The sequence below is a fragment of the Astatotilapia calliptera genome, chromosome 19, assembly GCF_964374335.1.
Source record: "Astatotilapia calliptera chromosome 19, fAstCal68.1, whole genome shotgun sequence".
Taxonomy (NCBI): domain Eukaryota; kingdom Metazoa; phylum Chordata; class Actinopteri; order Cichliformes; family Cichlidae; genus Astatotilapia; species Astatotilapia calliptera.
This window is the reverse complement of record NC_137440.1, coordinates 25,706,315-25,722,171: the sequence shown is the minus strand read 5'-3', so window position 1 is coordinate 25,722,171 and position 15,857 is coordinate 25,706,315. Positions and strand designations below refer to the sequence as shown.

General features: G+C 39.7%; 2 protein-coding genes across 3 annotated transcripts; both read right to left on the bottom strand.

Moving 5' to 3' along the window:
• Positions 1-790: 790 nt before the first annotated feature.
• LOC113012355 (platelet-activating factor receptor-like) lies at positions 791-5,128 on the bottom strand. Of its 2 annotated transcripts, XM_080293929.1 has the most exons (3): positions 4,802-5,128; positions 4,204-4,408; positions 791-2,881 (listed from the first exon to the last, which is right to left on the bottom strand). In XM_080293929.1, exons 2-3 carry the CDS (start codon positions 4,255-4,257, stop codon positions 1,649-1,651), a joined length of 1,287 nt encoding a protein of 428 aa, XP_080150055.1. In that variant the 5' UTR covers positions 4,258-4,408; positions 4,802-5,128; the 3' UTR covers positions 791-1,648. The 2 variants fall into 2 exon arrangements, with proteins under 2 accessions (XP_080150055.1, XP_026008276.1); XM_026152491.2 differs by lacking the exon at positions 4,802-5,128 and having other exon boundaries at positions 4,204-4,647.
• A 3,918-nt stretch (positions 5,129-9,046) lies between these two features.
• LOC113012464 (platelet-activating factor receptor-like) lies at positions 9,047-13,373 on the bottom strand. The gene has a single exon (XM_080294019.1). It carries the CDS (start codon positions 13,368-13,370, stop codon positions 12,258-12,260), a length of 1,113 nt encoding a protein of 370 aa, XP_080150145.1. The 5' UTR covers positions 13,371-13,373; the 3' UTR covers positions 9,047-12,257.
• Between the last annotated feature and the right edge of the window lie 2,484 nt (positions 13,374-15,857).

Here is a 15,857-nt window from a genome sequence, read left to right as displayed (position 1 = left end):
ACATATACAAATTCACCCTGTACCTGTACATCTTTTTTACTGAGAGAAGTTCAGGAGGCAATTTATCAGTTCACATTATTTTAGGTAACAATTTAGAGATTCAGGATGCACAACTGTGGAGCTCTCAGTGTCAGGACACAGAGAACTGGAGAACAATTCGTAATTCAAAGCACATATTAGACACATTGAAACAGAAAACATTTGTGGGGAGAGGCCCTGGTTTAGACTTAGCGCTCCCTGATTTGTTCTCCTCGTAGTCCTTCCTCATGGCAATGGTCTTTGACCTCCAGTCAGGGATCCTGTCCTGTGTGACTCCTCCCTACTCTACAGTTGTTATTGTTACTGTAGTTTCATTTCCATGCAGTTGTCAGCTTTACCAACAACTATCATCACTACTGGAACAGGATGTTATCATACACCCACACACGGCTTGTAAGCGTTTAACAGTTTCACTTTCAACACTTCACACTCCTGTGTCTTAGTCAACCCTTCACACTGTGAGGGTAATGCTTTATCCTTCTAACAAGGAGTGTTTCCACAGGTTACCACAAGCATTCAGTTCCATCAAGTAACTCTTTTACACGGGTTGGGAACTCCAGGCCTCAAGGTCCGGTGTCCTGCAGGTTTTAGATATCACCCTGGGTCAACACACCTGAATCAAATGATTAGTTCATTACCAGGCGTCTGCACAAGTTCTCCACCCCTCCTCTATTAAGTGAAGAAAAGGTTAACCCTCATTGTAGGCATTCAATCAGAATGGAAGAAATTAATAAAGGCCGAGGTCATCTGATCAAATTAGATTTCATGTTTTTATTTACAAAAACTTTCAGAGAGAACAACTTCCACAAGATGATGTGTCATAAATGACATATTTCTTGTATTTATATTAAAACCAGTTATTGGTACAGGTCCGTTAGAGGTATAGGTCAATATGTACAACACTGTGAAAAAGTCTTGAGCTACAGCTTGTTTCCTTATATTTTGAAAAAGAAGATGGACAAGGGCAGAGGTTAATTGAAGTATGTGCAAATATGCATGAAAATACAGTATAAAAGGCAAAACATGAGTGTCCATAATTCTAACAACAGCAAAAGTTAATATTTTACAATACCACAATTATTCTTTAATGCACCTTAAATACTCTTTAAGTAATCTTCAGGAATAGTTTCCATGTTTCTTCAAAACTTTGGATGTTGACTCTCAGAATGATCCCACATCTTTACGGGATGTTAGTGCAGTTTGAAGATCACACTGCTTTCTTTACAGCCACTGAGATAAGTGAGCAATACTGCATTTAAACCACATGATGGAGGCAGAGACTAATAAAAGCACAGTAGGGGAGTCTTTCAAGAAGGCTCTATACAGTGGATTGTGAACTGCGTGAACCACCGCTCTGACTCACTGTAGATTTAAGCAGCACCAGCCTCCCTCTGTGGTAAATGGTTAACTCCACGTGTACAAGCACACAACACCATATATCCTCCTCTCCCTGATTCCAGAGTATAATTCCTAGAATAAGGCTAACAAGCCTCTCCAACCTTTAATGTGGACATGCTCTCCATTTCATCTCTGTCATGAAATGGAGAGAATCTTATCTGAGATGTGGTTTGGTTCAAAATCCTGGATCAGTGAGATTTTTGAAAATACTTTATAAAATAACCAATGAGTTCCTCCTACCATGTTGACTTTGGTCCTCCACCCCAGCCGTTGTGGGTTTCCTATGAGGCCTCTGATTTGCTACCAGAGTGCAAACAGGTGATGCAGGCTGGTTTAAGTGGTAGCTCCGAGTTTGGGTGAATGTGATTAATTTTGTAATGTGGGCCTTGATGAGTCCTCTAAACTTCCCTGTGGCAAAATAATAAACTACAGGATCCAAAATGCAGTTGAGGCCCATAAGAACCAGGGTGATCTGATGAGCGTCGCTCAGCAACTGACGAGTGGTCTCGCTGTACTTCACGTGGCCGAAGCCGTCTTCGATCTCCAGCACTGCCAGAGCCCAGGGGCCTTGAACTATGTGGTGTGGCAGGAAACACAGAACAAACACTCCCACCACTGCCAGCAACATCTGGAGAGCCCTCCGTTTCACCCCTGTGGGCCATTTAAATATGCATGTCACAGTGAGCTTTTTAGACTGTGTTCCTGAAGACTGACTTTCTGACTGAGGAGAATTTTTACAAACTAAAATTCGAGCAATAAGGACATTGCATATCACAATGAGTAAAAAGAAAACAAAAAACAATCCAATTATTAGAAAATGAGTGACAGCCACTTTTTTCTTCTTGTCATTAGTTCCACCCTGGTATCCCTCAAAACAGCGACGTATGTCAGTGTTGTTTTTACGGTGCACGTTGATCCCTGGACTCACCAGAAAAGGAACAGAAATCGTCAGAACAAACACCCAGATACAAATACAAACAATAATTCCACGAATTCTGCGGTTTGACGAGGCTGCGTCTAGAGGCCGAGTCACCGCCCAGCATCTGTTGATGCTGATGGCTGAAAGGAAGAGGATGGTGCCGTAGGTGTTGATGAAAAAGAAGGTGCCTGTCACCCGGCACATGACGTCTCCATAAACCCAGTCTCCCTCACGGATATAATAGTCAATCCAAAAGGGAAGAGCACACACAAACAGAAGATCAGCGATGGTCAAGTTGGTCATATAGATGTGAATTTCTCCCATGGCCTTGAATTGACGAAGGCAGCGCAGGACAAACAGCACATAGAGGTTAGAGATGAAGCCCAGGATGAAGAAGATGATGTAGAAAACCGGGATGAACACATAACGAAACTGAGAGTCCAGGAACGGACTCTCAGTGGAATTAATGGTTGTGGACTCCACACTACTCATCGTTGTCATAGTAACTGATTGAGTCATCCTTGTCTGTGGGAAACAAAATACATTACCATAAATACAGTGTCCTGTGACAGATGAGCAGAGTTTTGATGCAGATGACAAAGGTAAAGTGTACAATGGAGGGAAAAGCCTTTGAGAATAACTTATTTTTGTTGTCCTTCCATTGAAGGCAGGTATAATAAATAAAAGCAACAAATAAATAAAAACAACAGTAAATGACTACAATAGGTTTAAAATAATGAAAGTAACAAGCAACAACATTTCTCCTGCTTCAAGGACTAAGTTGTGTATCAGTATTTATTTGTAAAAATGTATTTACCAGTCAAATATTGTGTCCCTTTCATCACCTTTTTAGCCATTAAATTAATTTAAGATGTATTAATGTATACACCAATCAGGCATAACATTATGCCACCTGCCTAATGTTGTGTTCCTCCCCCTTTTGCTTCTAAAACAGCCATGAACCATCCAGGCATGGAATCCACTAGACCCCCAGAGGTGTGTATCTGGCACCAAGACAGTAACAGATCATTGAAGTCCTGGATGAAGTCATGGATCTGACTTGTTTGTCCTGGAGAACTCACAAGATGCATGACTGGATTGAGATCTGGTTAATTTTGAAGCCAAGCCAATACTTCAAACTTGTTGTTGTGCCTCTCAAACCACTGCTGAACCATTTTTGTGTTGTGGCAGGGCGCTTTATCCTGTGTTGGGATGGAATTATTTGAAGTGCCTCAGTTCTATGCTTTATATTAACTAAAATGCCATATAACCATATAGCGTGGTATTAAGTGGACACGGCCCTGAAAATAAAGGCAATAGACTATACATCATGAAGCCTCAGTTGTAGACCATGAGGGAAAGACTGGGGTTGGATTTCTGACTTGTTTATGTTCATTTTATTGCTTACGCTAAAGTGATTACAGAACTAAAGATCTCTCTCACGTGGCCTGAATTCAGTCAAAGATAAGCATCAGAATTAAAACAGAAAGTAGTGCAAAAAGGGTCAAAGGTTGAACCAGGACGTGGTTCTCAGACTATGAACTGCTGTAAAACAGCTGACACTGAATCACAGTGCAAACTCTTACAACCTAAATACATACAAGGAGAATCTGTCACTGAACAAGCTTGAAACCCACTTACGATAAAGAACAACAGTCCAACAGTAAATAAGTAGATAATAATCTCTGTTTGTTGTTAGTTTTACTGTATTTTTTTCTGAATATGTGCCACACTAAAATTACTGTAATTGCTTTATCAATGGTTAGTTGATGTTACATGACCTGCTGTGATAATATATCCTCTGTGTCATTTTAAAAGAAAAATTACAGAAAGAACCGTACACTTACCGTCTGCTTCTTCTGTTGATTAATGAATTTACAGCTGCAGTTCAGCAATAGCATGACTTCTCTGACAGAGAGGGAATTTATGCATCAGACTGTGTGAGTGGGAGTGTTCTCTCGGGGCAAGACGGAGGAGGTGTCGCTTCAGTCTTCTTAGGAAAGCCCCAAATGGTCCAAAATACGTAAAGTTCACCTCCACAGTTTCATACACCTGACAATAACAAGCACCAAGAAGAACAACAACAAAGAAATAATGTTACCAAGTAAAGAAATGAGCTGCTTACACAGGAAAACTGGCCCTTAAAAAGGAGAATGTCTGGCACATGCTGATACGAGACATAAAAATGTGGGGGTTATAGTTGTTAGTTTGTGTATGAAAAGTCACTGCCACTATTCACAGATCTTGGTTACATGTAATTTTCTTTAAAAAAAAAAATGCTGCAAAATGTGTTACCGATTATTTTAAATCACCCTAAAATAAAACAGGAACCAGAGTAGGAGCAGGCCCTGTGTCGCTGTGCCATCTTCTTCCATCATATACATAAGCATAAACTTACAGAAAGAAGGAGGAATATATTATTTAGAAATAGTGTAAAAACTTTACCGTGAACAGGTGTATCTGCCAAACACTGAGCTTCTCTTGTCTATCAGGCCGTCACCTGCCGAGGGAATTCCCGCAGATCAACGTCACCGTTAATTACGTCCATCCGAAAGCAAATTCGAAGATTGCGACTGACACCCCCGTGTACTCGCTCCAATCCCTCTGTCCCGAGGCCCCTAATGTTATTCTGTTGGACTTTAATTACTGTAATTTGAAGAAAACACTGGGCACTTTCTATAAATATGTCAATTCTCCTACACGCTTCTGGATCTTTGTTATGGTTCCATTAAAGGTGCGTATACATCTGTGGCAGGCCCCGCACTCAGATCCTCTGACCAAAACACGGTGCATCTCCTGCCTGTTTATAGGACTGTGCTACGGAGAGAGAAGGCAAGGAAACACCCCACAAAAGTATGATAACGACGTCTCTTTAGACCTGCAGGGCTACTTTGCCTGCACTGACTGGTCGGTGTTTACAGAGTCATCCGAAAACATTAATGAACTGATCAACGTTATCTGCAGCTTTTGTAGAGATATGATTATTCCTTTAAAAGTTGTGCATAGTTTTCCCAAATAACAAACCATGGTCTTCGAGGCTGATTCATGAAAGGAAGACAGCTTTTATTGAAGGGAATATCTCTAAGGTAAAAAAAAAATTACAAAGGAGATATGAGTTTGTTTCTTGGTGTTATCAGTCGTTTTTAAATTTCAACACCTTGAAAACTAAGGACATGGTAATTGAATTCAGGAAGCCATCCCCTCATCGTGCAATGAATGGTGCAGCCATTGAACTGGTGGATAGCTATAAGTATTTGTGGGTTATTCTTGTTATTGCTCTGTCCTTTGAGTCACATTTTGCTGCTACATTGAAAAAAAATGTCCAACAACGACTGTATTTTTTTAAGGAGATTGAGAGTTTTTAATGTTTCATCTGCAATGATGACCCTTTTTTATGAAAGTTTTATTGATTTAATATTTTGTATCATTGCTTGGTACCGATATTTGTCTTTAGACCAGACTTGGTCTGGACTCCAGAGCACTGAGATTAAGCTAACTGGTAGCAAGAGCCACCTTTCAAACTGACTCAACAGTGGACATCTAGGCATGGTGTGAGTTGTGTGCGTCGCTAAAGAACTGTAAGATTGATTCCTGCCTGGAAAGGACAGTCTTGAGCCTTTTATGTCATTTAGGAAATCAGCTTATGTAGAAGACATCTGTACTTGTGAATAAGCGAGCAGTGAAAAGAAGTTCTCCATGTGTGCGTCTTAGAATATTAAAAATGAGAAGGAATCTGATAATACTAGAATATGAATCATGTCAGCATAAAAAATGTTAAAAGTGGGAAAGCACAAAGGATACAGAACATCTTCTCATTTGTCAACACCAACCACATTCCTCCATTCATTTTATCTTTCAGAATATTACTATACTTACTCAACTGGCCCTCAGTTATCATCATGTGCTTTCACTGTAGGCATTCAATCAGAATGCAAGGAATTAATAAAGGCAGAGATCCTCTGATCAAATTTGATTTCATGTTTTTATTTACAAAAACTCATATACATTTCAGAGGGAACCCTGCAAATGTTTAAAGGTAAGAAAAAGAAGTCCTTTCTTTAAAAAAAGGTTTCACCAGTGGGTGACCATGACAATAAGATCCTCAGTGATGAGGAAATATTACAAAAAAAACAACATGTGATGCAGGTGAAAGGGAAGAAATGGCAAAGAAGAATGACAGAAAAAGCATGTGCAAATATGCGTGAAAATACATTATAAAAGGCAAAAATAGAGTGCCATAATTCTAACAGTAAAAGTTAATATTTTACAATGCCACATTTATTCTTCAATACACCTTGAATTCCAGGTTTCTTGTAGGCCATTCAAAACATATTTGGATGTTGACTCTCAGAATGATCCCACATCTTTACAGGATGTTAGTGCAGTCTGAAGATCACACTGCTTTCTTTACAGCCACTGAGATAAGTGAGCAATACTGCATTTAAACCACATGATGGAGGCAGAGACTAATAAAAAATAAAAGCACAGTGTCATTTTAAGCTTCACCAGCGTCCCTCTGTGGTAAAGGTTTAATTCCATCTGCATGTACAAGCACACAACACAATGAATGCTCCTTTCGTCTCTCCCTGATTGCAAAGTATAATTCCTAGATTAAGCCTCTCCAACCTTTAATGTGGATATGAAACACTACATGTATAAAGGCAAATTTACACCATGGAGCACTACTCTAAACAACTGTCATATATTTAACTCTGTCTATGGAGCTGGATATTTCTTAAAGGTTGAAGGTTTTAAAGCATGTTTAGTGCCACCTTGTACCAGTTAAGAACATGACATCACTGGGTTGGTTGGTTGCAGATGTGAACAGTGCAGAGGACAACCTGTCTGAGTCACCAGACAGGAAAGCTGGAATCCAACACACCAGCTTTTCACCAGGCTTGGAAAAATGTACTGTCTATTTTCTCTGTCTCTTTAGCGGTAAGTTGTTCTTCATTGCTTTTGTCCAACACTGACATCAATTAATTCCCCCTATGGACATGCTGATGAATCTTAGGATTCCCGATCGTGCATCGATAAGAAACTTAGTTATGTTTGTGGAATGACACAAATATACTAACCTGTTATGTTGTAAACTGTTTGGATGTAATTGAGAAAAAGATAATTTTATTCCATAAAATAGTGCTTATTGCATCTAGCGCACATCTGCGCTTCTATCTGATTGCACCGTTCGGTACACCCAACCCAACAAAAGAAAATCAGTGTCTGACTCTAGCTTGTCGGTTCAGTGAACCACCAGTGCACCTGACTATAACAGCCTCTCCTTCACACAGTCCTCATTTATAAAGTGGTCTACAAACTCTAGCCTAACAGCTAACAGCTAGCTACCAATGAAAACTACTGGTAAATTGACAGAGTGAAAGTAGAAAGTACTTCCTTCGTTTACAGTTTTTTCTGATTGCTTAAACCCTAACTGTGATTCCTGTAGCACAATCTCTAAAACTATTCAGACTTATAGCAAAACCACTCACTGAGTTTGCAAAACTAAAAGCACAAAAACTGCTTTCCACTCAGTTTGCAATTTTGTAACACACACTTTGCAAAACTGTAGGCACAATTCACTGCACAACACTCAATTACCAAATTTCCAACACACTCCTAGCAAAAGTATACACATGTATGGCTATCATTAACACTAATTTGCCAACTGTCTGGCACACTTTCACATGTGAAAACTTTTTTAGATAATTAGTTCACTTTGCAATCAGCCTAAGCACTATAATACAGGTAAGCTGTGTGTGCGGAGTACAATGGAGGGAGCAGAAAGAGTGAGAAGTAGAGGAGGCCGAGGAAGAGGACGTGGAGGTGAAGAAGTAGGATGAAGAGGACGACAAGGACAAGGAGGAGCAAGAGGAAGACGAGAAGGGGGGAGAGGAAGGGTAGGAAGAGTAAGAAATAGAATTGCTGATGACATCAGAGCTACAATAGTGGACCATGTAATCAACCGTGGAATGACCCTGAGGGTAGCTGGCCAACGGGTCCAGCCTAACTCGAGCCGCTACACTGTAGCAAGTACCATAAGGACATCTTGAAAAGAGAATCGGTTAGTACAGTCACTTCGCACAAAGATTTGTAGCACTGCCATATGCCAATGAGAAACACACCAATACCATTGATGTAAAAATACTGAAATTGTTACTTTACAGAGTTGCTAGATGACCAGATGCTGGGGGCAGAGGAAGCATGTTCACTGCAGACCAAGTAACCCATATAGTCATTATGGCGATTGCAAATAATCCTATACTTGGAAATAAACACTTGTGTTTGTTTTGATGTGTTTGAATAAACACCAGTACTTGAAGTTTGGATCCCTCTATGCTTATGGATCTATGACAGAAGTATGAGCTCAAACTGACATAGCCTACCTTGTGCACAGAGAAAGCAAAAGCCAGATGTGTTTTGTATTCATACCATCAGTGTGCAGTTGGTGCATTGTGTGCTTAGTAGATGATGGCTTGTGTGTACTGTTTGATACGGAAACACCATTTTTACGAAGGTGTGAAGAGTTAATCTAGCTGTGTTTGCTTTTGCAAGAGAACTACAATGTTTTGATTATTAGGTGACAGGTTTTCTTATTTGTGTGAAGAGTTTTGCAAAATTAGCCAATAGTTACAAAAAATGTGCTTAAGCAATCAGAAAAAACTGTATTATCATCAGACTCACTGCTGCAGCCAGGGGCAGTACAAATGTTATTCCCTTAGACTGCTTTTTGATTTTAGTCTCTTTGTTTTCCTCTGAGTTTTTGGTTCTGTCACTAGTTAGCTAACATAACCTAATATAAGTCTGTTAGCGGCAACCAACCTACCTGTAAACATGCTCTACAAAATTTAACTTTAAACTATTATTTCCTAAATCCAGTTTCACAGACGTGCTACCTCATTGTTGGTTTTTTTAGAATAGGGCTCCACTGCATTACAGTTTTTCTCAATTGCTTAAACGCATTTCTTGAAACTATGCCTCGTATTCTCAAACACAGTAAACAACAAATTCCATAACATCTCACCCACTTTCCCAAACATAGTATTTTCAGGTCAAAATAAAGTTCTACTCCCAAAACCATTCACTCTTCCTGAAAAATCAAACTTTGCCCACAGACAGCACACTCAAGGCCTCAAAAATACAGACACTACAAGATAGTGTTACACATTGGTCCAATAAATTAAAAACAATATTTCCAAAACTGGCAAGTTATGTTGCTTGTGGTTCTTCCCCTCAAATACCTTTTCACATGATGAACACAAGATGCGATCAATGTACATACAGTGGCACGATTTTTATTCATGTACCATGCAGTACAACACACGCCAAAAACATTATTCCACCTCAGCATCCTGTCTTTGGTCTGGGTCAGGCCAGGAAATCTCATCCACATCAGAGGCTATATTGGCCCTAGCCAGGCAGCAGGGGGTAAAATCCTCTTGCATGCCTGATCCAACCCTGGCATGCATCTACTGATATGTCCAGGAAGGCTTCTTCAGTGGCCTGGAGGAGGTGAACACGGACATAAGGTTCCCTGTTGTACACTTTCCACCACCACGCTGAAAATAACTCCTTTATCGGGTTAAGAAAGGGAGAGTATGCAGGCAGGTTAGAAAACATTGGGTTATTGGTAAACCAGTCATGAACCAGAGCAGCGCGATGGAAGCTGATGTTGTCCCAAACAACAACATAGTGAGGCTGCTCTGGCTGTGCTGGTTCCCTGTAGTCCACCTGGAACATATGTTGTCTTACACCATCAAGAAAAGCAAGGCGAACCATACTGTTATAGGGTCCTAGAATGGCATGGCGGTGGAGTACCCTCATTGGCTGATGGCTGTGCACATAGTGACATTCCTTCCACGCTGACCAAGGACATTTACAATAGCCCGATGGCCAATTATGTTCCTCCTCCTCCTCAACCTCTTCCTTTGCATGTCTTTGGATCCATTGTTTCAAACCTGAATGAGCTGACTTTTGCCCTTTTATCTATCCATTAAAGTTTCTGATTGGTGAGTGATACATTTTGACTCCTAGTGTTTCCACTTGGTTAATTTGTAATGTTATGTTAATTAAAGTTACAGTTTTTTCTGATTGCTTAAGCACATTTTTTGTAACTATTGGCTAATTTTGCAAAACTCTTCACACAAATAAGAAAACCTGTCACCCAATCATCAAAACATTGTAGTTCTCTTGCAAAAGCAAACACAGCTAGATTAACTCTTCACACCTTCATAAAAATGGTGTTTCCGTATCAAACAGTACACACAAGCCATCATCTACTAAGCACACAATGCGCCAACTGCACACTGATGGTATGAATACAAAACACATCTGGCTTTTGCTTTCTCTGCGCACAAGGTAGGCTATGTCAGTTTGAGCTCATACTTCTGTCATAGATCCATAAGCATAGAGGGATCCAAACTTCAAGTACTGGTGTTTATTCAAACACATCAAAACAAACACAAGTGTTTATTTCCAAGTATAGGATTATTTGCAATCGCCATAATGACTATATGGGTTACTTGGTCTGCAGTGAACATGCTTCCTCTGCCCCAGCATCTGGTCATCTAGCAATTCTGTAAAGTAACAATTTCAGTATTTTTACATCAATGGTATTGGTGTGTTTCTCATTGGCATATGGCAGTGCTACAAATCTTGCTCCTCCTTGTCCTTGTCGTCCTCTTCATCCTACTTCTTCACCTCTACGTCCTCTTCCTCGACCTCCTCTACTTCTCACTCTTTCTGCTCCCTCCATTGTACTCCGCACACACAGCTTACCTGTATTATAGTGCTTAGGCTGATTGCAAAGTGAACTAATTATCTAAAAAAGTTTTCACATGTGAAAGTGTGCCAGACAGTTGGCAAATTAGTGTTAATGATAGCCATACATGTGTATACTTTTGCTAGGAGTGTGTTGGAAATTTGGTAATTGAGTGTTGTGCAGTGAATTGTGCCTACAGTTTTGCAAAGTGTGTGTTACAAAATTGCAAACTGAGTGCAAAGCAGTTTTTGTGCTTTTAGTTTTGCAAACTCAGTGAGTGGTTTTGCTATAAGTCTGAATAGTTTTAGAGATTGTGCTACAGGAATCACAGTTAGGGTTTAAGCATTCAGAAAAAAACTGTAACATTATTGAATGCTAGTGCTTTACCACATGGAGTAAGCAGTGAAAAATGTAGGGACTTGTGTGCAGAGTTTTGCAGTAACAGTTCGCCAAATCTCACTCATGTGTTAACATAATAATAATGGATTGGATTTATATAGCGCTTTTCAAGGCACCCAAAGCGCTTTACAATGGCACTATTCATTCACTCACTGGTGGAGGCAAGCTACGGTTGTAGCCACAGCTGCCCTGGGGCAGACTGACAGAAGCGAGGCTGCCATATCGCGCCATCGGCCCCTCTGGCCAACACCAGTAGGCAAGTAGGGTAAAGTGTCTTGCCCAAGGACACAACGACCAGGCCAGAGAGCCCGGGGATCGAACCGGCGAGCTTCCGGTTACAGATGCAATTCCCAACCCCCTGAGCCACGGTCGCCCTATAGTGTTTATAGTTCAGGGAAATGGGTGTGCTTTTTGTAAAATAGTGTTATGGTTTTGAAATTTTAGTTCAAAAGATTGTTTATAATGTTTAAGCAATTGAGAAAAACTGTAATACAAACTGTGGTGTTTCATGGCCACCTTAATAATGTAACTAAGGATTCAAAATTATTCCAAGGTTAGTCACTGAGATTCATCTCAGTCATAAAATAGAGAGAATCTTATTTGAGATGGGGTTTGGTTCAAAATGCTGGATAAGTGAGATTTCTGAGAATACTTTATACAATCACCACTGAACTCCTTTCGATGTGTTGAGTTTCATCCTGCCCCCCGGGCTTTCCTATGAGGCCTCTGATTTACTCCTCGAGTTCAAACAGGTGATGCAGGCTGGTTTAAGTGGTAGCTCCGAGTTTGCGTGCATGGGATTAATTTTTTAATGTGGGCCTTGATGAATCCTCTAAACTTCCCTGTGGCAAAATAATAAACTACAGGATCCAAAATGCAGTTGAGGCCCATAAGAACCAGGGTGATCTGATGAGCGTCGTTCAGCAACTGACGAGTGGTCTCGCTGTACTTCACGTGGCCGAAGCCGTCTTCGATCTCCAGCACTGCCAGAGCCCAGGGGCCTTGAACTATGTGGTGTGGCAGGAAACACAGAACAAACACTCCCACCACTGCCAGCAACATCTGGAGAGCCCTCCGTTTTACCCCTGTCAGCTGTTTAAATGTGGACATTACATTGGGCATTTTAGACGCTGTTTCTGAAGACTGAATTTTCGACTGAGGAGAGTTTTTATAAATTAAGATTCGAGCAATAAGGATATTGCATATCACAATGAGTGAGAAGACAACAAAAAACAATCCGATTATTAAAAAATGAGTGACAGCCAATATTTGCTTTTTCTCGTTAATTCGATTCTGGTATCCCTCAAAACAGCGTGTGAAATTTTTTGGTCCATTTTCATTTTTCTGGTGCACGTTGATCCCTTCACCCACCAAAACAGGAACAGACATCGCCAGAACAAACACCCAGTTAAAAAAACAAACAATAATTCCACGAAGTCTGCTGTCGGACGAGGCTGCGTCTAAAGGCCGAGTCACCGTCCAGCATCTGTTGATGCTGATGGCTGAAAGGAAGAGGATGGTGCCGTAGGTGTTGATGAAAAAGAAGGTGCCTGTCACCCGGCACATGACGTCTCCATAAACCCAGTCTCCCTCACGGATATAATAGTCAATCCAAAAGGGAAGAGCACACACAAACAGAAGATCAGCGATGGTCAAGTTGGTCATATAGATGTGAATTTCTCCCATGGCCTTGAATTGACGATGGCAGCGCAGGACAAACAGCACGTAGAGGTTAGAGATGAAGCCCAGGATGAAGAAGATGATGTAGAAAACCGGGATGAACACATAACGAAACTGAGAGTCCAGGAACGGACTACTACTCATTGTTGTCATAGTAACTGATTGAGTGATTTCCATTATGTTTGCCTGTGGGAGACAACATATATTATCATCAGTACAATGGTTTACTCAGACTTTTGATGCAGATGACAAAGGTAGGGTATATTAGAAAGTAGAATCTTTGAGAACAACTACTTTTTGTGATATTTCAATTTCAGTATAGAGAAAAAACAAAAAAAGTAAATGAGTAAGAAAGATTTAAAATAAAGAAAGAGGGCACTTTCCTTGCTGCAAGGACTAAGTTATCTATCACCTTTTATTGGCACAAATGTATTTACCAGATAAATTATTAGCCATTCCATACATTTATTGTATTAATTAATTTCTTGTTATCTGAGCACATCTTCTGAAATTGTCAGGTAATTCTAAACAGTCTGAGAAGTCTTAACATTTCTTTGTGCTATGAATCATATGTTCCAAATTGATGTAATGGCACAGAAGTATGATAAGTTTTAAACTGGAGACCATCTTGCCAGGAAACAACAGAAGCATGAAATCACTGAGTTGCTGGACCGCACCCATATTTGAACATACGCTTCATGTGAAGTTTTGTGGCCGTGTTTTGCACAGCTGTAGTTTTATCATAGTAATATAATCTGTGTCCAAACAAATACCTCAACACTCTGTATAAAAGGGCCTGTTGGGACTTTATCTGCCATAGACTTCTTATTACTCATCTAAGATCTAACTCTCAGTCAAAGTCTTTATAGGTAGAGTCATTAATCGGCATCTTGCAGAGTGAGTGGACAGACTGAGGTTGGATTTGTGACTGTTTTATGTTCATTTTATCTTTGGTTTTGCCACTAAGACTAAAATGGTTATAGAACTTGAAGCTACTGTTGGGATTGAATAATTTGCAGTGGCTCAATAATGCTATGCTTTTTATTAATAAGTGTTATAAAGTTATATAGTGTAGTATTAAGTGGACACAGCCCTGAAAAATAAAGGCATGAGACCATGTGTCCTTCGGGAGTAGAAAGCTGCAGACTCTCACTCATGCTTGCCTGGGGAAAATGTAGATAAGAGGGGACCATCTGTAGTGCAAAGTTACTGAGACACTTGTTTAGACTAGAATGAGAGACCTTCTGTAATAAAACTTTTAGGGGCACACCACCATTATGAGATCTGCGGCAACACGTCTTGCAGGACGCATCTCCCTTCTAGAAATAAACTAGCATCAGAATTAAAACAGAAAGTAGTGCAAAAAAGTCAAAGGTTTAACCAAGCTGTTGTTCTCTGACTATAAACTGCTGTAAAGGAGCTGACACTGAAACAGTGAAAACTCTAAACACCTAAAGATGTTCGAGGAGAATCTGTCAGTGAACAATGTGTCATGAACTGTGTGTGGAGCAGGCAGGATAGGACCCAAATGCAGGCTCTCGGAGGTGAATGTGTGAACAACAAATTACAGACAACAAGCTTGACACCCACTTACAATAAAGAACAGTAGTCCAACAGTAAATGAGCTGTGACGCTGTTTGATAAACTGACACACCCCTGTTACTGGGAAATAACTGACACTGCTAAATACTATCAGCTTGTGAACAAGTTTAACTGAGTACCATTTTTACAGCACTTTTTTCTGAATAATTGCCAAAGGTGTTTATTTTATAACCTGTTTGGATCTGTCTTATGCAGATCTGTTAAATATTGATTAAATTAATCACAGCATTGTAAAGACTGTGGACAAAAAAAAAATAATCCATTAATAGATTTGAGTAGAGCAGCAGTTAAATTACAAACAGCTGTAAGGTACTCTGTTTCAGAGATTACAATTTTTTATTTTTTTTTCAATTACTGGCGTCATCAAACTGAGTTAATTGCATGTGGCTAGTCAATATTTACTGATCCAGTTAATATCGGATGATGTACTGTAATTGTGTGGATGCTTTAAGCATCCACACTATTGAGTTCCTGTTTCTCTTTATTCTTTATTATTATTATTATTATTATTATTGTGTGGATGCTTAAGCATCCACACTATTGAGTTCCTGTTTCTCTTTATTGTGTGGATGCTTTAAGCATCCACACTATAGAGTTCCTGTTTCTCTTTATTCTTTATTATTATTATTATTATTATTGTGTGGATGCTTTAAGCATCCACACTATTGAGTTCCTGTTTCTCTTTATTCTTTATTATTCTTAGGACTTCCGTACGTTTTTCGCCGTTTAACTACTTCCACAATTTTCAGCCGATTTTCACCGTTCAAACTTTAAACTATTCAGCTATTTTTTCCCTTTCCGGCTATATCTTTTGGTATTTTTAACTATTATACTTTTTAAAATATTCCACTTTTTCCTTTAATTTGTCCCATTGAAATGAATGGGAAACTTCAGCAATTCTGCTAAAATTTGCTTCTTTTTGAAACTTAACTACTTCCTCATATTTTCACCTAGAACAACCATTCAAACTTTAAAATGTTCTCAAATTATTGAGCTATTCAGGTATGATTCAGCTTTTTCAAATCTTTTACTGTTTTACTTTTATGCCTCTTAAAGTTTTGA